We start from the raw sequence: 22,865 nt of genomic DNA, 5'->3' as shown, positions 1-22,865 counted from the left end.
TCCATAAATAAAGCCCTAGGAGAAATAAATATCGCCTAGAAAGGCCTTGACTAAATGATAGTAACTACTAGAAGCTGGGAAAAATACTATGACGCGAGATAGAGTGTATAAGATACCCCTTCTCTCGCTTCGTAAATAGCCTATTAATAGCCTATAAGGTTGAGTGGGCTGCTTGTCTATTGTGCATCTTCATACCTTTTTTTATCAAATATTGAAAGTATTATCGAATAATGTAACCGCAGATATAGTTAGCCCATGGTCAGAGCCGTCACTATTACTGATATTAAGCACCAGTAAACACCACAACATCATGCAAGCCATTCGGATTCATCCCACTCCTCCCCGAACTACTCCCTATTCACCTTCCTATCCCGGCCTAACTACCGCCCTGCAGCTGGACAACATCCCCGTCCCGAAGCCTTCACAGCCTGGGGAGCTGCTCGCGCGTCAAAGCTACAACCATTGTTCGCGACATGTTAACCTGGCCCGAAACCTACAGTCATTAATACGCCATTCCTGGCAACTATGTCGCCGGAATTGTAGCCGATGTCTTCTCGCCCGATAGCAAGTTAAAGCCAGGAGACCAGACCTTTGGCATGGCTGATATAGACCGTGCCGCCACATGGGCCGAATACACCATTCCCAAAGAGGATGAAATCGCCTTGAAACCGACCGGATTCACTTTTGCCCAGGCTGCCGTTTTGGCGCTTAGTGCACTAACCGCCTATTAGGCCGTATTCCACCACGCCCGGATACCTCGCCCTACTATGGAGGAGGTCAAGTCTCGCGCTGCGCGCAAGCAAGAGCAGCGCGTGCTGATTACCGAGGCTGCGGGTGCAGTGGGAGTGTATCTCGTTCAGCTCGCGGCGGCGGCTGGCATAACGGTTATAGCGGTTACTAGTTCTAATGCGCGTAATGGAGAATTTCTCCAGCGTCTTCAGGCAGATAAGGTAGTCGAGTACAGTACGCTAAGGTATTATCGGGGAACGTTCGACGCCATCATTGACGTGCTTGGCGGGGAGCAGCTGGACAAATGTTGGGACTACATCACTGAGACTGGGGTGCTAAATTCTATTGATTCTGCAAGTTTCAACTTTGTGGAAGAACATGAGAAGCGCGGTCTACGTAAATCGGGAGTGCGTTCTCTGCTTTCTATTGTGAAGGGCAGTGTCGAGGCATTACACTACCTTACTGAACTGGTGGCTATTGGAGCTCTGAAGTCACTGGTAGCGGACACTTTCCCTCTTGCAAGGGCTCAGAGACGTACAGTCTTACAAATGGACGGCATTCTAGGCGGGGTAAGTTCATTCCCATGGCCTGACAGTTATGGCTCTTCGCCATGATCCTATGTGCCGGTAGCAAGCTAAGCTCCGCAATATGAATTTGCCTGAAAGCAAGACTGATGATTATTATGTGGTTCGCTTACTTTGACACGGGGAAATGATATCAGAATCAAAACTTGATATTCCAGTAACGTATAAGATAGATGTATACCCTTGCAGCGTGTAGCGTCCGCTTGTTCTCTTGAGCCATCGGGGAAGTGGATTCATTCACAGTTAGATATATCTTCAGCCTTGTCAATGCCACCACCAAACTGTAATATCTGAAATGTGTAATACAAATTCAAGAGTAAACAGACATACAGGCGATAGATATACTGCCTAATTGAAGCTTTTAGACACCATATTGCCCATCCGTCCGCGACGTACCCAACCGGCCTCCCGACTTCAAGCTTTCATCTTCTGTGCCACAATATCCTTGTACTCCTCATCATACTGCACCAGAACGGCTGGTCCCTCCCGCTCGAGCGTCTCAGTGTCAAGCACAAAGTTCGCAAAAAATACCGCTGGCTCGGTCTTGCTGGGGTTGGCACTAATGCGATGATGGCACCCTGGGGCTTCATGCCAAGATCCTCCCTGGTCGATCACTTTCATCGGGTCGTTATTCATTTTGTTCAGCATGGAACCTTTAATCACATAAGCAGAAACAGAGGCTCCTCCATGACGATGAGGAGGACTAGCACCGTCTGGTGGGTATTCGACAAGCAGACCCACAGTAGTCTTCCCAGGGCAGTTGACCAATTTATACTGGTAGACGAGGGTGGTACTCGCAAGGGGGCGGCTGTTGTCGCAAAGGGAATTAGCAAATCAGATGCGTTCTGCTATGCCAACTTCACTACACACACACCTCGGATCGTAGGTCGGTTCGTCCATGGCGAAAAGTATTTATATATAACACGACACCTGCAATGGGTAATCAATAATCTCACTGGGCCTGCTGTGCATGATGGACGAACTGAAATCCTCGACAGCGCCAGTGACGGGCCTACTTATACGTTTCGGGTGGTCTGGATGTGATGAACCAGAGTTGAAGCTGTCTGCAGGATCAATCACACATTCTCTGTCCTAATGCATTTCAATCGTTGATTCTTGGTGGGAAATGGCCTTACCACGGATCCATGAACACTGAGTAGCATGACTGAAGCCGGGATAGCTGCAGGTGGAGAACCTTATCAAAACGAATAGGCTATTCGGAAAGGAGGCCACTCGAGCCCGACCCGCGTGCACCTCGAGGCCCAGGGCCCTGAAGAAGCCTACTTTTTCTAAATACCAGTGTCACCTAGAGTTACTCTATATTTTGAAGCTATTCAACCACTAACTATACTATCTGCCGAATATCCCGTTAGGTGCTGGCCGTCTTGTTTTTGTTTTTTTGGCTACCCGCATCCAATTAGTAGTATTTTCTGCCTTGGGTGTCCGCGTTCGATCAGGTACGCTATTATAATATACAATAGGGCTGATGAGGTTTTTCAAAAAATGCCTTCGCTCATTGGTATTCGCGTTTGAGTTACAGGACGCTTTAGCCCGAGCTAGGTGGCGTGATCGATTCGCCAGGCCTGGGCGAGTAGTTACTTTGACCAATAGCAATGATTATCCACTTCGTATTGTTGGAGAAAGGAAGCGACAGCCGAAAGGCAGCTTCGAACGACGAATGATAAGCGAGTTCCATCATGCGGAGACCCCACTGGAAAAACGCCAGCGTGTAAAACACTTCCAGATGGTGCTCCATCACACGCATCACCGGAGTTAGTGATCGAGGGACAGTATGCTGATCCAACGTCCGGCCTCACATCTTTCCATGAAGCATGGCGCAACACTTCCATGCAAAAGGGAGACATCCAATCCCCAAGGTCGAGTGAGGCAGAGATGAACCAGCCCTTAGTTTCTGCTGGAGACCGACCGTTCTACCAAGACGCGCATAGTCCGGACCCGTTGCCCAATGCTCCCACAGCGCGCCGCTTACTGAATCTTTACTTCGAGTCCTGTGTTGTTACCTATCGAATATTCCACCAACAAACCGTGGAAGGTTGACTAGATACCATCTTGGACAATTGGCGAACAAATCGCCCAATAACACACCCCATTAAGACTGTTAAGTATACAGTCACACAATCTTTCAATCAAAGACCGTCCAGCTCAATATCATTCAGGATGTACCCCATTCTACCGGGTGTGAACGCCTGGAACGTTTCCAATCTTCAGAACCCCACGAAGCGGGCAATTGGTATCGGTATCTTGTCTGTATGAGTAATGCGGGAGGCATTACCGGCAGTTTTATCTATCAGGAGAAGCGCTCCGTTATCCACCGGCTACAGGAACTCGTTTGCTTTTGCATCGGCGGGTTTCATTGCCTGCCTAGTACTCGAGCTCTGTCTCTTTAGGTTAAATAAACAGAAGGTCCAGCTAAGCGAAGCGAAGATCCGAGACTGATATACAGATGAGGAGTTGAACGAAATGGGAGAAAAAAGTCCCCTGCTCAAATATACACTGTGATCGGCGTTTCTGGGATGATTGTCTGAGGGGAGGGATGTATATGATATAGCCAGCGTTTAAATGCCTCACGGGGGGGCTTATTATCCAGTTGTACTTTTTTTCAGGTCCTTTAGTGTCGGGTTTCCCCGTTCCTCTGTCTAGGCGTCATGCATTATCGGGGTTTGTGGATCGGTTAGACCCACCGAGCCATCCATCCCTTGACAGCGGCAACATTTCCTCTGCCACACACTTGTTTGCCTTCGAAGGACCATAGGACATTGATCAATAATGAGTGATCACTATTTGTATACTTCTGTTAGGGATGCTATATCCCTTGGGACGATACTACCCGAAACAGTGCCAAAGCCCAGTAGCCACATCCGACAATAGTGACTTTCGATAAAAACAAGGAATCCTACAAGAGACCCCTACAGTCCTGGGTCAGGGAAGACCACAAATAGAAATGAGTAAAACTATTGAGTTCAGCCTCGATCGTCAACGACTTTACAACTATTGAGACATGTCTAAGACGATTAACTCCGCCCGGCGGACCGTTGAGACGGAAGAATCCCATGGGATTATTGTGGGGATAAGCAATAAAACGGGGTTTACGGGGCAATGCGAAATCCGATCCCTTCCAGAAATTGGGTCTTGGATTCCCATTTCATCGAGAAGGGGGTTTAGATCCCCGTTCCAGTCCCAAAGTTGAGGTTAGATGGGTCTTGGGCCCACGTACTATCTCATCTATTATGACGATCATTGAACCCGGTCCATTAATGGTAACTACGTAGTTACCTTTACACCATTAGTATGATGTAACGATTTGAATACAATGCATATGTTCTCTGGCCGAAGAATTACTCCATACATGGAATTTGCCACCGCAGTGGAGTTAAACACAGTATTATTATATTCAGACCGTCACAAAAGGATATAAAGAGGCGAGACTTCCGTTGAGCAAGAGACCATTCAGCCAGATACAGCAGCAAATAATTCTTCCATAATCCATCAAACAACCACTCCATCGATCCTCTAAACATTCACAATGCGTTTCCTCAGCATTTTCGCCGCCATCGTTGCCCTCACCCCTGCCGTCATGGCACAGGGCCAGAACCCCAAGAACTGTCTTGAGAAATGTCATCCCTACAGCGCTGGTTCCAATGAGTACTGTGATGCTGACCACCAGGTATGTTTTCCATGTAGCTGACCGCGAATGCATGAATGTCTGGCCGCTAACAATGCATATAGGCTCTGTACCGTGAAGGCCCTGTATGTATACCTAGATTCTTCTCATCGAGGCTTAAGATAACGTGGTATGATAAGTGGACAACTTACTGACTATGATTATAGGGCTGTTTCAAGTGCTGTGAGTCCGTTTAAGCGGATCAAGGAGAGCTGGGACCAGAAGTTTAGTAGTCTCTTAGGTTGAGGATCTGTAGGTTGATTTTGTGTTTCGCAGTTGGCTTCTTTGGGGGCTGTGGAGTATTGTTTCTGTTGAGCGAATACCGATGTGTACAATGCAATCTGTTTATTGGTGTGTCATTGGGATGTTTATAAAACAATATAAACTGGAAAATGGAAAAATGCGAAATGACAATAAGCCATCAAAGGTGCAGCCTAGTTAACATGCCAAAGGAAAGATTTACATTCTACCTATGTATAACGCCATCGTCTGAACAAACATCAAATGCAACATCGCACAACGCATACATTCTTATATCCATAACAGAGGCACTACTGCTTTGTCGCCGGGAAATTGCCAGTTCCTAATATATCACCATCCTCTTCCTTCCCATCCCTTGCCCGATCAATCCGGAACTGCGTCGTCTTGAATAGTCTCGGCATAGTTGTCTCCTCGAACGATGTTCCCTGCGCAACCATCTTTGCCAGCTCCTTGGCCGCCAACCAGATGACCGGCATGCCATGGCCATTAAAACCAGCAATGATAAACTGGCCATCCTTGGTAGGCACTTCACCGACGTGGGGATTTGAGTCATAGGAGTAGCCCATGACTCCAGTCCAAATCTTATCCACTTGAGCCCCTGAATTCTCCCACCCGCGATAGGTCCGTTGCATATAATCTGTATAGTAGTCCTTTGCCGAATCGATAAGAACACTGTCGTCCACGTTGTTGTACCATTGCTCCCGGAACGGCCGGAACTTCGCGGCGGCACCACCAACAATGATACTGCCGTCGGCTCGTGGAATTAGGTATGAAAGAGTGTTGTCTTCTGTTCGGTTGATGTAGGAGTTGTTAAGAAGGGGTGCCGTGGTTCCCTCTGGTACCGTAATTCGACAACAGATACCTTTGCATGGAATAATGTTGTTCTGGTACTCGGGGAGAAGGCCCGCGACGTAAGCATTGTTCGCATGGATGACGTTGCCTGCGTGCATTCTTCCCCGTGGAGTCTCAACCACATACCCGCCATTTGGATCCGGTGTGATTGAGGTCGCGGGGGTATATGTTTGGAGATTGATCTTGCCGGCTGCAAGCAGGGACTCAGTAAGATGCATGATAAGTTTGTACGGCCACACAGTTCCAGCCGTGTACGAGGCGCACGCCACAGCACCTTTGACGCCGCAGATCTGTACCATATTAGCATCCATTACTTGACTAAAAAATAGCAAACACTTACACCTTCCACTTCCTTGCCAGTATAGAAGATAGCATCATTCATATATTCAAAGTTTTGCGCAACTACGTTTTCGAAAGTTGCCTTAGCCTTTGCCGCGGCTTCCTCATTGCACCAGACGTCGATCGTCCTTGTTAAGGTAAAATCACAATCGATCTTCTCCTCTTCAATGACTTTTTTGAGCGCGGGCAGATGAGCAATCTCGAACTCCGCTATCTCAGCCCCTGCTCGTGCCCCAGCGCGATCGATGTATGTAGGAATATGACCGTAGAAATCAGGCCGGAGATGACCTCCGTTGCGACCCGTCGCGCCCGAGCAAACTCCCCTGGCTTCCAGGATTGTGATTGACTTGTTGAAATCCTTATGGTCCTTCACAATATGGTAGGCCGTACTGATACCAGCGTAGCCCGCGCCAATTATGACAATGTCACTGTGCTCGGGCAACTGTTCCGTCGAGCGATGGTCACTCTTCGGATGAGGCTGGGTTTGCCAGAAGCATTCCCCGGGATTGGGAACAGGGAAGCATCCTGCTGGTTGTATATCAGCTGCAGAAGCAGGCGGTTGCATATTTGTGTTAAAAATGTGAAGTTATGACCTCTAGGGCTTGAAGTAATTATCGAAAAGATGACGCGGAGTTAAGTTTATAAGAAAGTGATGTGTCCGAGGTCTTATCTTATCGCCAATCGGCCTCGGCACGGCGTACGATTGATTCTTTGGATCACTAAAAGCTCGCTACCGGACCGGAATTGCCTAATTAAAACCGGCGGATATCCATGGTCGGTCCGGGCTCCACTGAGGTTCTCCGGTTTATCAGTATATCAATTAATTTATTTCTAGAGCTGGCTGTCCAGCTATTCCTCTAGGCATGTACAACATGGTAAACTTGCCGGGATCCATCCGGTTCACTTAGCTCTTATCTTAACCACGTATGTGCAGAACTCCCGCCAATGAAGGAAATGGGATTTAATATTGGCTTTGCATTAGCCTCTGATAAGCGGGGGAAATAGCCCCATGAAGAACCTAAACTGCACAGAGATATATGAAAAAGTGTACAAAAATGGGAAGAAGTCACCCCCCGGTCGAGCACACAATCTCCCACTTTACGTTTGACATTATAGATTGTAGTCTCCAGCAAGATGCCTCCTCATACCGCGGAATACCCCTCGTTCGACGAAGTCGGTCCGGCAACAATGGCAGAGAAGAAGGGATTCCACGACAATGTGGGATCGTACGATGTGGAGAACACGGCCGGTCAGCTGGAGGAGGTGCACGACTTCAAGCAAGGCCTCCACCAGCGACATATTCAGATGATCGCGTTGGCTGGTACCATCGGGACTGGTCTGTTCCTAGGCTCGGGACGAGCCATCGCAACAGCAGGACCTCTGGGAGCCTTTCTCGGATACTCCATCATAGGTCTCACGGTGTCGAGTGTTGTGTTTGGTGTGGGAGAAATGGGTGCCCTAGCCCCCCTCACCGGCGGTGCCATTCGATACCTAGAACTCTTCTGCGATCCTGCGTTGTCTTTTGCCATTGGATGGAACCATGTATACTCCTACGTTGTATCAATTCCATCCGAGATCGTGGCAGCTGCCGTTATTGTTGAGTTTTGGGCTACGATCAACAACGCGATATGGATAACAGTGTTTGGCGTCCTCATGCTTATCACAGCACTCCTCTTCGTTCGTATCTACGGAGAGCTGGAGTTCGGCTTCTCCATGCTGAAGATCATGCTGGTCATTGGAATCAATATCATGGCCTTGGTCATCACATGTGGCGGGGGTCCCGACCATAAAGCCATCGGATTCAGTTACTGGAAGAACCCCGGCCCGTTCGTACAATACCTAGGAGTCGGTGGCTCATTAGGCCGCTTCATGGGATTCTGGACCACATTCGACAACGCTCTCTACGCATACTCCGGGATTGACAATATCACGGTCGCTGCAGCGGAAACACGCAACCCTCGACATGCAATCCCGCAAGCCGCGCGACGGATCTTCGTTAGAATCTTCCTCTTCTACATCTTGACAATATTCATGGTCGGCTTAGTCGTACCATCCAACGACCCCAATCTCCTCGGCTCAACAAGCACAGCCGCTCATTCACCCTTCGTCATCGCTGCCCGCAACGCAGGGATCTCGGCAGTGCCATCCATCATCAACGCCGTCGTCCTCACCTCCGCATGGTCATCCGGCAATTCCAACATGCTCGGTGGCTCCCGAATCCTCTACGGGATGGCCTGCAACGGGCACGCCCCGAAGATCTTCAAGCGAATGAACCGTTTCGGCGTCCCATACGTCTCCGTCGCCCTGTACGGCCTCTTCATGGGCCTGGGCTACATGACCCTCTCTGACTCGGCAAGTACAGTCTTCACCTGGTTACAGGATATCGTCGCCATATCCACCCTAGTCAATTGGGTCTGCATCTGCATCGTCTACCTCCGCTTCTACTACGGATGCAAGAAGCAGGGGATCGATCGTCATAAGGAGTTGCCGTGGGCGGCACCGTTCCAGCCCTGGAGTACGTGGTGCTCGTTGATCTTACTCATCATTCTTTTCTTTACGGGTGGTTATAAGACATTCATGCATGGGCATTGGGATACTGAGACATTTATCTCGTCGTATCTGAATGGGCCGCTGATTTTGGGTATTTATCTCGGCTATAAGTTTGTGAAGAAGACGAGGATTATTCCGCTGGAGGAAATCCCTATTCGCCCTTTTATTGAGAATTATCAGAATAATCCGGAGCCGGAACCGAAGCCAAAGAAGGGGTTGAGGCGGCTGAATATTTTGTGGTCGTAGTGTGAATGCTCGACGTTTGAAATATATATATACTTTGAATATAGTTATACCGAAAGCAATGATAATTCATATTCAAGCGAACAACGTGTTCAATCAGACTTAAAATCGTACGACCATATACCTAGAATACACTATAAGACTTACTTCCGATCATACCATAGAATAATCATGATCACAACTACCAATTCAACCACCCCATTACCCAATGTTCGATTGTTTTATCAATTATCTTATCTGGTCTTATCAGATCCATCACATGACCACCTCTGGCCGGCAGAACAAACCAATCACAATCTACCGGTCCGGCCTTTCCTAAAGAAGTAAGCGATATCCGGCGCAACAAATGCCGGCGACGATAACAAGCGAGTTCAAGTGATAGCGGGGAAAGCTTTCGATAAGATCGAACCCGGTCAACAGCTTTCTCCGTTATCGGGTCCAGTGTCAACACAACCTCGACCCATGGTATTTACCACGTGGACCGTCCTTGAAGGTGAGATATTGAACCCAAGACCACTTGAGTATGAAACTGAATTAAGGAGATCAACAGCACGCAGCAGTCATAAAACCACCCTTAAATACGCGTGCTAGCATCACATCATAGCAATCCACCCCGCCGATAATCCCACACCCCACATTCGACAACACAACACAACACCCCAACCACAAAATAATAAAATTAAAAACAATGTCCCCTCACAAACACGTCGTCTTCGACGTCGTCGGCACCTGCGTCTCCTTCGATGCCTTCTACAACTGCATTGACCGTGTCATGGGCGACAAGCTCCGCGCGCAATGTATCACGCCGCGTTTCTTCGGATTCAGCTGGATGACCGCTGCCGAGCTGGAATTTACCTTCTTGTCCATTTCAGAACGATACAAACCGTATAAAGAGGTTATTACGGCGCTGTTCTATCGGACCTTACACATGGCGGGGGTCGAGGACCCGAGGTCGTTTGCGACGGAGGCTGAGAGGGATCAGTGTGTGCAGGGATATTCGGAGTTGGAGCTTAGGCCGGGGACCCGGGAGTGTTTTGCGAGGTTAAGAGAGGCGGGGTTCACGGTTTGGTGTCTTACGACTGGGGATACGAGGCGTGTGAGAGGGTATTTTGAGCGTGCTGGGGTGGATATGCCGTTGGAGAACTTCATTAGTTGTGATTCGCAGGGGGTGGCTAAGCCCACGCTGGCGGCGTATAGGCCTGCGATGGAGAGGTTTGCCGAGGAGGACGTGAAGTGGTTTGCAGCGGCGCATATGTGGGATGTTTCGGCGGCGGTTAAGGTTGGGTTTAGAGGGGCGTATTGTACGGTGTATGAGAAGGAGTCGTGTGCGGAGATTTTTGATACCCAGATGGAGGTGTTGGCGGATTCTTTGCCTGAGATGGCGGACAAGATCATTGCAGCCTCGGGGTAGTGTTTTGGAGAGATCAACAAAAGTAAAGGAAGCCACAGTAATCAATTGCAAACTCATTCAATCATCATAACGTACTAGATACATCAATATACAATGGGGAGGGTATAGGTAAGTTCCTCGCTCAACGTCGGGAGGTCCTGGCGTCGTGGGACGCACGGTAGGGAAACATTTGTACAAAGCCACTGGGGCCATCGGCTTCAGGACGAGGCACTATGCCAGCCTCGGGCACGGCAAGAAATTGCTCAAGCACTTGCGTTTCCGTCTGTGTCGGCCATGCCGAGGATAGCGCTAGATTGCCAGCCCCAAAAATGGACAATTCGTTGACCGGATCCCAGGCATTGAGGGCGTCCATCTGCATATCTCTACGGGACTCATTGGACGATGCGCTGAGATTCGGAGGCTCCATATAACTAACTGAGGTGGGATCAAAGTTTATAGGCGGCAGTGCAGAGCCAGCTGATGCTCCAGCAGTGTTCGCAGGAATAGAAACATTGTCGCACATGTTCATAGCTCCACCACCCCTCCAGGATGACCCCCATTGCTTGAATGCATCATAGTCTGACATCGCTGATATTGTCTCTGAGGGGCCATCGTTCGGCTGTGTATCTTCTGTCTCGGAATGCAAACGAGCGAGTGCTTGTTCCAACGCCTCAATCAACGCCACTTCCGATCGAGCCGAATCCCCAGAAGCCGCCATTTCACGGATCATGTCCAGCCCGTCTTGTAATGTTTTATGATACTCTCCCGAGCGGTTCTGGATCGAGTAGGCAATCAACACTAACAACGAGGCTCGACAGGAACTGTATTCAATGTACGAAGCTCTAGCGAGACCTGATCCATGGTCTCGCAGTATTTGACAGAGCCGAATCACCTCCGTTGCTGCCTGTATGCAGCATATGACGAGACCCTGTGTACTAGAAGTCTGCCTCGGGCTCGAGCCCTCGCTATTATCGTGTGCCGCGTTCGTAAATTCTGGCCCAGCTGGAGAGCTTCGGGGGGATTGTGAGGCCTGGTCTCTCAGAAGAAACGGCCGTCCGATAAACATATTGACCAGGCAATACTCCAGTCGCAGATGCATTGCAGCGCGGTTTAGATTCTGTGGCTGACTTGAATAACCAAGTACATCTTCTGGTATTGAATTCCACCAATCAGTCATGGCGCATTTTTTGTCCCGCAAACGAGCCAAGATATTTGGGATTGTTTTCTTTTCGCAATGACGCAGGAGCGATCTAGGCACAATATCAGTTTCTTGCCGTGCTACGTCTACCGAGTGTATGTCGCGCTTACAGTTCGTGGAAGAAGTCCTCGAGAAAATGGATAAGTTGGATGGATGTCACAGCGCGTGCAACATTCCACAGGGGATCTTCGGCGTGCATCCCCTCGCGATACTCCGGTACATCTGTGTCGACATCTGATCGCAGGACAGACAGCGGTCGTCCGTGGAAAATGGATATTTTTCTGGGAGCCCATCATTAGCACTCAGATCATTCCATACAGCCGTTATGCTTTACCTTTCAAGCGAGTAGGCAGTCCACCAAACACGATTCCGCGTCTCAATCATATCTGGGTTGAACGCGTCACTTGTACACTTTCGGTGCATACCATTCTGCATAGCGAGTCGCACGGCGAGATTGATATAGACATATCCGAGGCCGGATGCATCAATGGGCAACGAGTAAAACCCAAAGAGTAAGCATGCCTGAACGCTTTCTAAACAAGACGATTCAATAATTTCAGGCAACAGTCGGACCGCACTCTGATAGAAGGTGGCACCGATGTCATCTTCCGAGAAGTCTCCATCCTTCGCTGTATCGCGACTGGGCGAGTCCAGGTACGCATACTGCGTCCCGATCGCGAATATTGTAAGCAGGATGCTTATGACAGCGGCACCCTTCTTACCAAAGCTGCTAGGGTCGTGATAAAGCACATCGAGGTTGTCGAGGAACCACCTCTTCCGGACAAAGAAGTAATGTGTTTCAGCATACTTGAAAAAGATATTAGCCAGAAATCTGGCTATTTGTCGTGGAGGACAGGAGGAGACCGCCGCGGATAAATGACTCTGGCCAGAACGTAGTTGTTGCGCTCGCCAATACTCAAAGACACGTTGATCAGAATTAGGAGTTTGCTGCTTCAGTTAGCTTTCGTCGTAACTGGCATCGGTCGTGAGTACCTGAGCAACTGAGTGCCGGGTTTGATGTTCAATTTGGTGTTTAATGCGCATGGAAAAGTTCCAATATGAGAATTCTCCAGAATAGTCTGCTCAACCTTAGCGTTGTTACTAATTAAAGCAGTGATGGGAGGGAACGAACGAGTAGTGGTATCTTCAACCGGGTCGATTGTACAAGCTTCGTCATCTATGGAGAGACCATCGACATCTCCGTGTTCCACCGGCAGTTCTCTGTGGCGCTCTTGGTCTGACGCGAGGGCATTTGCCATTTGAGAGAGATTGTCCGTATCAAGGGAGATTCCCTGCACCGTGTGTTTTAATATACACTCCATATACCTTGAGCGCTCAGCCAGCTCTCGGATATCTGCTCCTACGGCAGGAGATCTGGTTCTAACAGCCCATTAGGGGACGTGTATAGTGCGGATGGAGCCAAGGTACACACACCTAGGAATGTAGGCACGGAATTCGCGCACCCTTGATGCGCGATTCTTGAACTCACAGGAGCGATGAGAGTGGGAGCATCTACTGCAGGGAATTCCACCTTCACACTTCTCCTTCAAGCGCCGGCATTCGTCGCAGCTGCATGGTAGAATCTTAGTCCTTGAAGTACTCCTGGAAAGCTTCACGCCGCCGACTTACGCCCGTGCTGCTCGCTTTTTATCCGTTGGCATCGCGCTAACCTTACCCTGTAGGGTAACATCTGTTCCCAGGTAAACGACAGAGGGACAGTTGGGTCATTAAACGGATATGATCCAGGACAGGTAGAGAGACAGTGGCTGAAAATGGCCAGTCAGAGCCAGATCACGGGATGCGGGCGCGGGCGATAAGACTCGGGGTGTCCACCAATCATAAACCGCCCCTCCATCTGCCCTAATCGAATATGGTGTAGCATAATAAATTGAACTAGTATGGAGACACTGCTTTGCATTGATAAAGCGGGGAAGATCTCCACGAGGACTGCATACTATGAATTGCAGTCCGGAGTATGCGGCTCGGTGGGTAAACAACACAGGTGCTTCACAAGACGAAATGGAACTGGACAAGAGAGGTTCATCAAGATTTTGTGACACCGCGTGAATAGCCTCGTGCTCGAAGAGCTCTAGCTAAAACCTGCGTTGAAACTTTTAAATCAAGTTCTTGAATGATCTTCGCGTATGGCAACCGTTTCGCCCGCTCCGAGGACGATATAAAAGCGAGTATATCGTCTAATTGGGTAGTAGAAAGTTTAGGGGTTTGGCCACGAGCTTTTTTAGGTGAATAAGTCTTGGCTTGGCATGTATATTGCACCTGCCGATATGTGATACCGGGCAGGTGGTCGACGATTTGCTGATAGGTAAATCCAGCATCCCGTAGAGTCAAGATACGTATCCTATCGTCTCGGTCGAGGCGCGTAGAATTTGGACGGTCAGGGGTTGAAGGTCTAGCAGAGTCGGTCATCGTAAGTCGCAAGTCGCAAGTCACAAGTCGCAAGTCGAAGGTCTGTGAGCTACTAGTAGTAGAGAACTGTTTTGGTTTGCTTCACGCGATGGTCGCGCTGGACGGGTCGCATCGCACTTTACCCTTCAAGGCAATCGCTGCCAAGGCTGACTGATCCACACTATTGGACTGTCGACACCTAAGGTAGTGGACACCTCTTCGTCGTTTCTATCGTTTACGACCTCTCATTTGAACATATATAGAGGTAAGTTGAAGGCGATCCTCATCGCTCGGCCCACGTAAATAGGAAGACAAAGGACATGAAAGGCAAGCATTTGTATTCGGGATGGGCAACCAATCTATAGATCGATTCGGGCCGAATACTCTGCAGCCCGGGTGGATACCCTATCGAACGACGGAGACGAAGTGGACCAAGAGGACATGGACGGAATTGTGAGTAATCGTCTGGACAAGTTTACTGCTGCATAGGAGATTTGCGGAGCCGCTACCCCACAACAGGCTACGATATTATATCTACTACACTCTGTGAAGAGATCAGTAAGGTAATGACTGTAACCTGATTGAATAGAGGGGAAATGAAAAGCTCAGTGTATATGCGAAATTCTGGGGGCGTATACAGTCTATCAGATTATACTATGCAAAGCATCTTTATGTAGCAATTTTCCCACGTTCATCGGCGTTCGATAATGTGTGCTAGTCAAGGGTCTGTAACATTTTAATGGAAATGATCAGGCTGGGAACTGAGCTCCTCAGGTTATTAGGACAGATTATAGAGTAGTCCTGAGAGTATTACTTGAAGCTACAACCCAAGACCCAAAATCAGGGTTGTTTCGAATACGTCCGAAGCAGTGGTGGGGCCCAAAATTTGGGTAGAGTCCGCAGGCTTTAACCCCTACAACCACCGAACCTTTCCACCATTGACCATTGTCAACATCTTGCGCTGTAGCCTGTGTATTAGCTGACCCATAAGTTTACACCACAGGGGAGTCGAGAGGACAGACATGTGTGAGTACGATGGATACGAGGGGAGGCTTCTACCCCATATTCTTCACAAGGAGATCGACGCGAGTGCCGCTTTCTACTCGGAAGGGGAAATGATCAGCTGTACCAAGGCACATGAATTTCTTATGTTATCTTCAGTAAGTTGGTGTACCAACACGTTCCGGTTAATGTCTGAACCTGATTTGATATTATAGAGCCCCATTGGAATTAGCGGCACGTATTAATTAAACTAATCCTTCGAGAAGTGGAAAATCATATAGACATGTTCCCAACAGAACGTCGAGCGCGAAAAATGCCGAGGCTATTGCGATAAAAGCACAATCTGTCGTTGAAACTGTTGAGTGATCCTTAATTTCATATAGGAGGAAAATAATAAGTCCTAGTGACAAGATGGACTAGCTGCATGCATCGGGTTGTTTTCGGGGATTCGATGGTATTCGTGACCAGGGTAAGTAGATCCCATATTTGAGCCCTACACTACCTGCCCCGCACTTTAGACCCTTTCTATCTGCCTGAAGGATCGGTCATTGGAGAGCCTACTGCGCTTTTAATTAACCAGCCTTGAAAAACCTCGGTTGCTGACAATAGTCCATGATGCGCTTCGTACTGAGTGCCATTCATGTGCCATTCTCATGCAATGAAATTACACTCAGAACTAAGAAATGACTGGGTATATCCTTGCCTATCCAATAGTATTCGTTGTGATAACACCATAGTTCGCTTTCAACTTACTCGACTGAGGGATGGGGATGAAATGATATATAAACTCGGTACGGCCTCTACCTCTGGGGGTAATTGCACATATTCAAAATAACACGCCATGGCCAGGCTAAGCCTTTTGTTGGCGCCACTGCTCGCCGTGCTCTCGCTTGTTTCCGCCTTCCCAGCCCAGCTGCCTCCACGGGCCTCGGCACCTGCGTTACCAGTGGACGACCCTTTCTATATTCCTCCTGAAGGTTTTGAGTCCTCGGCGCCTGGGACAATTCTCCGTCATAGAACTCCTCCAAACCCAATTGCGGCGCTTGGCTTCGCCAAAGTCAACATTCAGGCAGCACATCAGATCCTTTATCGAACAAGCGACTCTGCTGGCAATGCCATTGCCACAGTTTCCACCATCCTGATTCCCCACAACGCCGACTACTCCAAGCTGCTCTCGTACCAGGTAGCTGAAGATGCAGCCGACCCAAACTGTGCTCCCTCCTATGCCCTACAGCTTGAGGCAGCCCACGACGGTATTCTGGGCCTGGTAATCCCCCAAGTCGAATTGTTGTTCTTCGGCGCAGCCCTGAACAAAGGCTGGGTGGTGACAGTCCCAGACCATCTTGGGCCCAAGGCAGCCTTCCTCGCCAACAACCTCTCTGGGCAAGCGGTTTTGGATAATATCCGCGCTGCCTTGGCATCCTCGAGCTTTACAAACATCACTTCGGATCCTACCATCGCGCTATGGGGCTACTCTGGTGGAAGTCTGGCCAGTGGATTTGCCGCCGAGCTGCATCCCACCTATGCCCCCGAGCTTAATATCGTGGGAGCTGCACTGGGTGGTACAGTGCCCAAGATTCGACCAGTCATTGAGGCAGTCAACAAGGGTCTTTTTGTCGGACTCGTCCCCTCTGGCATCCAGGGTTTGGCAAATGAGTATCCCAGCATTCAGCAACTTATTAATGCTGGGCTTAAACCATCAAAGAGGGCTGACTTCAACAAGACCCAGAACCTGTGTCTTTCGGGAGATATACTTCAATACCTCGGTCAGGATATCTACGATTATACGAATGACCGGAATATATTCGATCAGCCGGCGGCTGTGGAAGTGATGGACGCCAACGCGATGGGGCAGCATGTGCCCAAGATCCCTCTTCTGGTATACAAGTCTGTTGGCGATGAGATAAGCCCCGTGAATGACACCGATGCTCTCATTGAGACTTATTGTCAGGGTGGAGCTAGCGTTGAATATAAGCGTGATGAACTCTCTGAACATGCATCACTCGAGATTACGGGGTCCGCTGATGGGATGCTCTGGCTTATCGATCGCATGAACAATAAGCCCGTCCAACAGGGATGTACCAAATCTACTACCATCACCGGTCTTGCTGACCCAAAGGCTCTTCTAGCCTTGGGCGATGAGATCGTTACGCTCCTTAAGGCAATCCTATCGGGGCCCATTGGGCCTGGTGTCGTCGGCTAATTCCTTGATTGTAGTACTTCTTCTACGAGAGAGGCTAAAGCTCGTCCATAATCATGGTGGGCAAAAGGCACTATTGGAGCATAATAACAACCAAATACGCGGTATGTAACGTCTTTTACATGTCTGGCTTGCTATATGTTAAAATGTTTCAATGTGACATATCTCTATCAGTATGTGTCAATGATCATTTATGTCTTTTAACCCTTAGTGAAGATTGAAAATTATTCCCACGACAAATACATCAGTAGTATCAACCCTCCACACTCGTAATCATCATATAAGACTACCTCTAAATACGTGCAGCCAGGGTTCCCACCGTCTCCTTCAACGGGTGGTCATGTCGCTTAGTCCGACTCCGGACCTTCTCCCCATCCTCAGGTCTAACATAGCGCGCCTCAACCGCCGGATTGTATCCCAACGCAGACTTCTGTCGGACCTCTGCATCCGAAAGAGTTGGGTTGCTCTGTCCGTCAGCCCTCTTGTAAACGGTCACAACGACCGCACCACCAAGACCTAGATTATGTTGCAAAGCAACATTAGTCCCCTTAACCAAGCGATTGGTAGCCCATCCCCGCAACTGCCAAGTGAGCTCGGCACATTGGGCCACACCAGTCGCGCCAAGAGGATGACCCTTGGAAATAAGTCCACCGGAAGGGTTGATGACAAGTCCACGACCACCGTATGTAATATCACCCCGGCGAACCAGCTCATGGGCCTTTCCTGGCTCTGCGAAGCCAAGAGCATCAAGGAGTAGCAGTTCGTTTGCCGAAAAGCAGTCGTGCAGCTCGCACACCTTGATATCCTTTGGCGTGACACCCGCTTCTGCCATGGCGCGTGCGGCTGCTTGCTTGCTCATCTGGAAGCCCACCAGGTCGATTGCACTTCGTGAGTACACTTCCGGTCCGTCGGTCATAAGCTGCTGTCCCGCAATGAGAATAGCCTGGGATTTAAGGTGGGGTCGGGCATCCAGAAATCGTTGCGATACAATAACAGCGGCTGCAGCACCATCACTGGTGGGACTGCATTGCAACTTGGTCAACGGAGCAAAGATGGTTCCCGAGTTCTGGATCTCCTCGAGCGTATACGAGGTCCGGAACTGAGCATATGGGTTCCTCTGAGAATGTTCATGCGAGATACGCGCAATCTCTGCAAAGTCCTCTGCTTTGGCTCCGAACCTAATACACAGATTAAACCACACCATCCACATGATATACAAGGTAAAAGCAACATATAACTCACTTAGTCATATACTCCCTCCCCGCATTCCCAAAATACTGCGCATTCCTCGGTGCCGGATCCTTGCCATACACCTCCTCCATCATCCGAGTCGACGGTCCATGCGCACTGGGCCGATCATCCCAAACACTCTTAATGGAGCCCGGTCGCATCTGCTCAAACCCAACGACGAGCACACAGTCTGCGGTACCACTCTTCACCATCGTCCGCGCCAAATGTAGACCTGTTGACCCCGTAGCACAGGCATTATTGGTGTTGTAGATAGGGATGCCCGTCATGCCGAATTGGTAGAAGATCCGCTGGCCAGAGGTGCTGTCTCCGTAGCAATAGCATGCGATTCCAGTTTGTACATCGTCGTAGTTGATCTGGGCATCGATCATGGCTTTCACACCCGCTTCGTAACCGAGTTCGGGATATTCGCGCGTGCGGCGTGGTTTAAGGAATTGGGTCATTCCTACGCCGAGGACGTAGGCGTTGTTTGTGGTTGTTGACGCCATTTTGCTATTTTCAATTGCTGTATAGGTTTTGCACGTTTTTGGTGTAATCGCTGTGGATATCTGGGTAATATATGTAATCGAGCTTCTTGTCTGGTTGGTGGTGAGGGGATCTCTCCCCATAACCCCGGACCGAGGTTGCCGTTTCCCCTCACTATAGAGTTCGCCCCTCATATTGGCTTCTTCGCCATGTTTAACTCCTTTACTATATAGCCTTTATGTTATGGTACCTATACTTTGGTCCTTCCGAGGTACTGTCCTCGGACCTGGTAGACGCGAGGTTACTGCATCATGAGTCCAGACACTTCTGTCTGCGTCTCTAACACCACGCTCCTCCTTACGTCGATGTTCCCAAACCATAAACACCCAATGCGATTCAATTCGTTCAGAAAGTGCTGCGTATTACTCTTGCAAATGTGAATCGTATCTTGGTCAATGATAATGAGAAGGGGGGATTAGAGTATTTAATTTATAGTGCCACAGTATCCACCCCATCCACCATATAATCACATCCAACCCAAAAATATAACTCAATTAACCTTCTCCCAAACAAACTTCATACTATCCGGATCTCTCATCCCCATAACCAACAACTGATAATTATCATTTGTTGACCTCAAGATCCTCGCCTGCGCCTTCTCAAAGTCCTCCCCATCCAACAACGCCGGACGCATCCGATACTCCCTAAACAACGCCGCCATGGCTGCCACAATCTCCACCTGTGCGAATTTGCGTCCAACGCAGTTCTGCACACCCGCTGACCAAGGGAAGTATGTGCCGGCGCGAGGTTCCATAATTTCTTCGTACGCGAGTTGCTCTTCGCGTGTGGTGGTGTCGGTGCTCGGTGTGCTAGTTTCGATCCATCGGCGGGGATTCCAGCTGTTTGGCTCGTCGGACCAGTATTTAGGGTGCGTTTGGCTGGCGAGGAGGCTGGGGAGTACTACTGTTCCCTTGGGGAGGACGATGGTGCGGTTGCTTTCCGGGAGGTGGAGGCTGGTTCCGGTTTGGGGTGCTACGGATTTTGGTAATGCCATGATGGGTGGGTAAAGACGGACGGTTTCCAGCTGTTGGAGTCTTTGAGTTAGTATACGGGTCATGGAGGAGAGATCAGCCGGGGATACTTACCACGACTGCCAGACAGCGCTTCAGTCGAGGGAAAGCCTCCTTATAATCCCATGTGTCGCGGTCGGGGTTGGGGAAGACGGTCCGGATCTCCTCTGCGATCCACTCCTGGATATTGGGGTATGCAGCGAGCAAGAATAGGATGTAGGCAAGAGTACCAGCAGTTGTATCGTGGCCGGCAAAATTGATAACATAGATGTTGCCCAGGATTTCGTCCAGGGTAAGGACGGTCTTATTGCTCTTCGGATCGACGGTCGATTCGCGAACGAAGGAAGACATGAGTGTGCCGGTACCTGGCTGGCCCTGATCCAGGAGTGCCTTCTCGGTGTTGAACATGTTGAGCATGTGTTGCTTGAAGTCCTCGACCGCCTGACCGGCGCGACGACACCAGCTGGGGAAGATGGGCAGTTTTAGCACGGAGGGGGGAATCAGCATAATGAGGAAAGTGTTTAACATGACGGTCTTCAGCGACTGCGCGTAGGAGCGGGGATCCTCCGACTGCACCTCTTGAGCGCTCTGGAAGCGTGTAGACCGCTTGAAACCGGTTGCCGCAAGCACATTGAGAGCCAGAGTGCGGGTGTCAGTGCCCAGTCCGCCAGAAGGTCCAGCCGTGATGCGAGTGGCGAGCATGCTCTGCGCCTGGGTGAGGGCCTCGCGCCAGACAAAGCTGTTTAAGCTTTCATTAAAGGGAGAGGCGACAATCTTACGATGGCGCTGCCAGCCGGCCCCCTCGGTCTACCAACAGGTTAAAATTTACATCAAGTGGCACAAGCACAATAGACTGACCGTGGCAACATTAGGCCCGAACACATTCAGCAGTGCTAGTAAGGTCAGCGAACCCGCCTCCATAACTTATCGTCGGGTCATACTGAAGAGCTCAAGCGGGCGCACGAAATCTGTGCGACGCGCGATGATGTCGGTAATAGCCTCCGCGTCGCAGATGTAGACAAACACCTCGTTAGGGGTTGCGATGGCCCAGGCATCGCCCATTCGCATATGTGACTGGGCTTTGTCGGCAAACTGCCATGTGCGGCGACCATAAGGATTGACGCCGCCGAATTGAAATGGGAGGATATCGAGAACGAAGAAGATGAGCGGCTCGAGTAGGATCCACAGCGGATTGACGGGGCTGCATGGAATGACGACGTAAGGAATGCCAATCTTCCGGATACGGCGGATGTTCCCCACCAGACAGACGACGTTGTACACGGTCCAGCCCAGGACGGCCACTGCAAGACTTAGCAGCAACATGGCCGTACAATTGTCGTGGTAGACGATGGGGGAGAAGGAGGTAGGGAGGAAAAGCAGAGAGAGAACGGAACACAGGCTGGAGAAAAAAAATAGGTGCCAAGACGACGACCAGGAGATTGAAGTCGGGAGAATACAAGTGGTGCTGCTTCGAGTATTCCTTATTGCTGTCCTCTTACTCGTCGAACAATGCGCCGATCGTTGCTGGAACTTCAACTCCGCCTCGTTGGCTCAGCGACTAATCCGGGATTAAGATCTTAGGGCTGCATTAGTGCTTACAGTTCTCGTTCCAGAGCGTTTTGTTCCCACTTCGAAGCACCAAGCGCGAGTCAGTGCCCACTAAAAATAACCAAACAAACGCAAAACCCCCAAGGCAGACAAGGCTTTGACAAATGGTTCAGTTGGGGCTGCAAACATCATGGGATGCGGGCCGGCCCTAGAACAGGAATCGACCGTCACGTCACACTTTCCCCTACATTAATCATACCGAAAATCCAGTCAATCGATGGACAATTCTCGATTCTCAAGTCCCATTGCTCATGTTAAATTCTTGTATCCCTCCTTCCAGCTCATTGTAACATGGAGATCATCATCCGGTCTGGTCCCGAGAAAAGTAGTTCATCGAGCGGCCCTTGGTATCACAGTAACATATTAAGCATCGGTCCAGGCACCAGGTCATCCTTGAACATGTCTTGCATCAACTAGATGAAACGCTTCCCCCGCGGGTAAATTCGAGTTGGTCGAGGAATCAGTTGGTAGACATAGCATTCACATCGGCGAACAACGGGCGAATGTTTGCTGAACGTTGACGATGGGTCTCCAACTTCCTTCGCATGGGGGCCTTATAGGGGACCCAATATGGTAACTCGACTGAACCGCAGAAAAATGGCAGATATGTAAACCTTCAATCCGTCAGAAAGTTTAGGTCGCCAACACCGCCAACGCTACAAGCATCTAGACAGTGCTCGAGGCCTAGTACATCTGGACCCCGGAAGTGCGCGATGCTATCAAGTACTAAAGCATCGTCTCAAGTTTTACTTTCTGACTTCCTGTGTGCCCGTGTTTTGCGGACTCCAGTTCCTAATACTTACCATATTTGCAGAGGACGGCATCCCGACCGGAAATCGTACGTATATCCCAGTCTTTAATGCTGGTCTTTAGCCGCTAGCCGCTTTGTTCAGTTATCGCAGTCTCTCTATAGCAACTGGGAGGGTAAGTCGATTTTCCAGCCTCCGCATGCTTGCAGAGTCGTTAGTGACTCGGACTAAGACCCTGGAGGTAGCGGTCTTAATTATTTCGCTGAATCACATGCTCCGAGATGTGCCC

The 22,865-nt window shown here is 49.7% G+C and overlaps 11 protein-coding genes across 11 annotated transcripts; 6 read left to right on the top strand and 5 right to left on the bottom strand.

Annotated features, from left to right (window-relative positions):
• Positions 1-310: 310 nt before the first annotated feature.
• BDV38DRAFT_271092 (NADP-dependent oxidoreductase) lies at positions 311-1,343 on the top strand (the record flags this gene model as incomplete). Its single annotated transcript, XM_032057253.1, has 3 exons — positions 311-464; positions 544-698; positions 732-1,343. 3 exons carry the CDS (start codon positions 311-313, stop codon positions 1,341-1,343), a joined length of 921 nt encoding a protein of 306 aa, XP_031913854.1.
• A 291-nt stretch (positions 1,344-1,634) lies between these two features.
• On the bottom strand, positions 1,635-2,508 carry BDV38DRAFT_246222 (cupin domain-containing protein). The gene is made up of 3 exons (XM_032054521.1): positions 2,450-2,508; positions 2,188-2,373; positions 1,635-2,121 (listed from the first exon to the last, which is right to left on the bottom strand). Exons 2-3 carry the CDS (start codon positions 2,211-2,213, stop codon positions 1,728-1,730), a joined length of 420 nt encoding a protein of 139 aa, XP_031913853.1. The 5' UTR covers positions 2,214-2,373; positions 2,450-2,508; the 3' UTR covers positions 1,635-1,727.
• Positions 2,509-2,956: 448 nt separating this feature from the next.
• On the top strand, positions 2,957-3,951 carry BDV38DRAFT_246221 (uncharacterized protein). Its single transcript, XM_032054520.1, has one exon. It carries the CDS (start codon positions 3,162-3,164, stop codon positions 3,369-3,371), a length of 210 nt encoding a protein of 69 aa, XP_031913852.1. The 5' UTR covers positions 2,957-3,161; the 3' UTR covers positions 3,372-3,951.
• An 817-nt stretch (positions 3,952-4,768) lies between these two features.
• On the top strand, positions 4,769-5,440 carry BDV38DRAFT_246218 (uncharacterized protein). Its single transcript, XM_032054519.1, has 3 exons — positions 4,769-4,998; positions 5,061-5,081; positions 5,163-5,440. Exons 1-3 carry the CDS (start codon positions 4,858-4,860, stop codon positions 5,190-5,192), a joined length of 192 nt encoding a protein of 63 aa, XP_031913851.1. The 5' UTR covers positions 4,769-4,857; the 3' UTR covers positions 5,193-5,440.
• On the bottom strand, positions 5,441-7,055 carry BDV38DRAFT_246217 (NAD(P)/FAD-dependent oxidoreductase). Its single transcript, XM_032054518.1, has 2 exons — positions 6,449-7,055; positions 5,441-6,398 (listed from the first exon to the last, which is right to left on the bottom strand). The coding sequence occupies exons 1-2, from the start codon at positions 7,010-7,012 to the stop codon at positions 5,547-5,549; spliced, it is 1,416 nt and encodes a 471-aa protein (XP_031913850.1). The 5' UTR covers positions 7,013-7,055; the 3' UTR covers positions 5,441-5,546.
• A 526-nt stretch (positions 7,056-7,581) lies between these two features.
• Positions 7,582-9,243, top strand: BDV38DRAFT_292696 (aromatic amino acid and leucine permease; the record flags this gene model as incomplete). Its single annotated transcript, XM_032062067.1, has 1 exon — positions 7,582-9,243. The coding sequence occupies one exon, from the start codon at positions 7,582-7,584 to the stop codon at positions 9,241-9,243; it is 1,662 nt and encodes a 553-aa protein (XP_031913849.1).
• Positions 9,244-9,516: 273 nt separating this feature from the next.
• On the top strand, positions 9,517-10,719 carry BDV38DRAFT_246215 (putative 2-haloalkanoic acid dehalogenase). The gene is made up of 2 exons (XM_032054517.1): positions 9,517-9,733; positions 9,791-10,719. Exon 2 carries the CDS (start codon positions 9,929-9,931, stop codon positions 10,649-10,651), a length of 723 nt encoding a protein of 240 aa, XP_031913848.1. The 5' UTR covers positions 9,517-9,733; positions 9,791-9,928; the 3' UTR covers positions 10,652-10,719.
• Positions 10,720-10,772: 53 nt separating this feature from the next.
• Positions 10,773-13,489, bottom strand: BDV38DRAFT_282718 (transcription factor domain-containing protein; the record flags this gene model as incomplete). The annotated part of the gene is made up of 7 exons (XM_032059857.1): positions 10,773-11,880; positions 11,939-12,109; positions 12,163-12,776; positions 12,822-12,907; positions 12,961-13,208; positions 13,263-13,397; positions 13,458-13,489. The coding sequence occupies 7 exons, from the start codon at positions 13,487-13,489 to the stop codon at positions 10,773-10,775; spliced, it is 2,394 nt and encodes a 797-aa protein (XP_031913847.1).
• A 2,588-nt stretch (positions 13,490-16,077) lies between these two features.
• Positions 16,078-17,582, top strand: BDV38DRAFT_292694 (putative secretory lipase; the record flags this gene model as incomplete). The annotated part of the gene is made up of 1 exon (XM_032062066.1): positions 16,078-17,582. One exon carries the CDS (start codon positions 16,078-16,080, stop codon positions 17,437-17,439), a length of 1,362 nt encoding a protein of 453 aa, XP_031913846.1. The 3' UTR covers positions 17,440-17,582.
• Positions 17,583-17,728: 146 nt separating this feature from the next.
• BDV38DRAFT_271084 (thiolase-like protein) lies at positions 17,729-19,172 on the bottom strand (the record flags this gene model as incomplete). Its single annotated transcript, XM_032057252.1, has 2 exons — positions 17,729-18,614; positions 18,679-19,172. The coding sequence occupies 2 exons, from the start codon at positions 19,170-19,172 to the stop codon at positions 17,729-17,731; spliced, it is 1,380 nt and encodes a 459-aa protein (XP_031913845.1).
• A 199-nt stretch (positions 19,173-19,371) lies between these two features.
• BDV38DRAFT_246211 (cytochrome P450) lies at positions 19,372-21,632 on the bottom strand. The gene is made up of 4 exons (XM_032054516.1): positions 21,161-21,632; positions 21,078-21,112; positions 20,295-21,026; positions 19,372-20,233 (listed from the first exon to the last, which is right to left on the bottom strand). The coding sequence occupies exons 1-4, from the start codon at positions 21,540-21,542 to the stop codon at positions 19,700-19,702; spliced, it is 1,683 nt and encodes a 560-aa protein (XP_031913844.1). The 5' UTR covers positions 21,543-21,632; the 3' UTR covers positions 19,372-19,699.
• Positions 21,633-22,865: the final 1,233 nt, after the last annotated feature.

This window comes from Aspergillus pseudotamarii (genome assembly GCF_009193445.1).
Source record: "Aspergillus pseudotamarii strain CBS 117625 unplaced genomic scaffold BDV38scaffold_25, whole genome shotgun sequence".
Classification (NCBI taxonomy): Eukaryota; Fungi; Ascomycota; class Eurotiomycetes; order Eurotiales; family Aspergillaceae; genus Aspergillus; species Aspergillus pseudotamarii.
The sequence above is the reverse complement of the archived record's forward strand: the minus strand, read 5'-3'. Positions and strand labels throughout refer to the sequence as shown.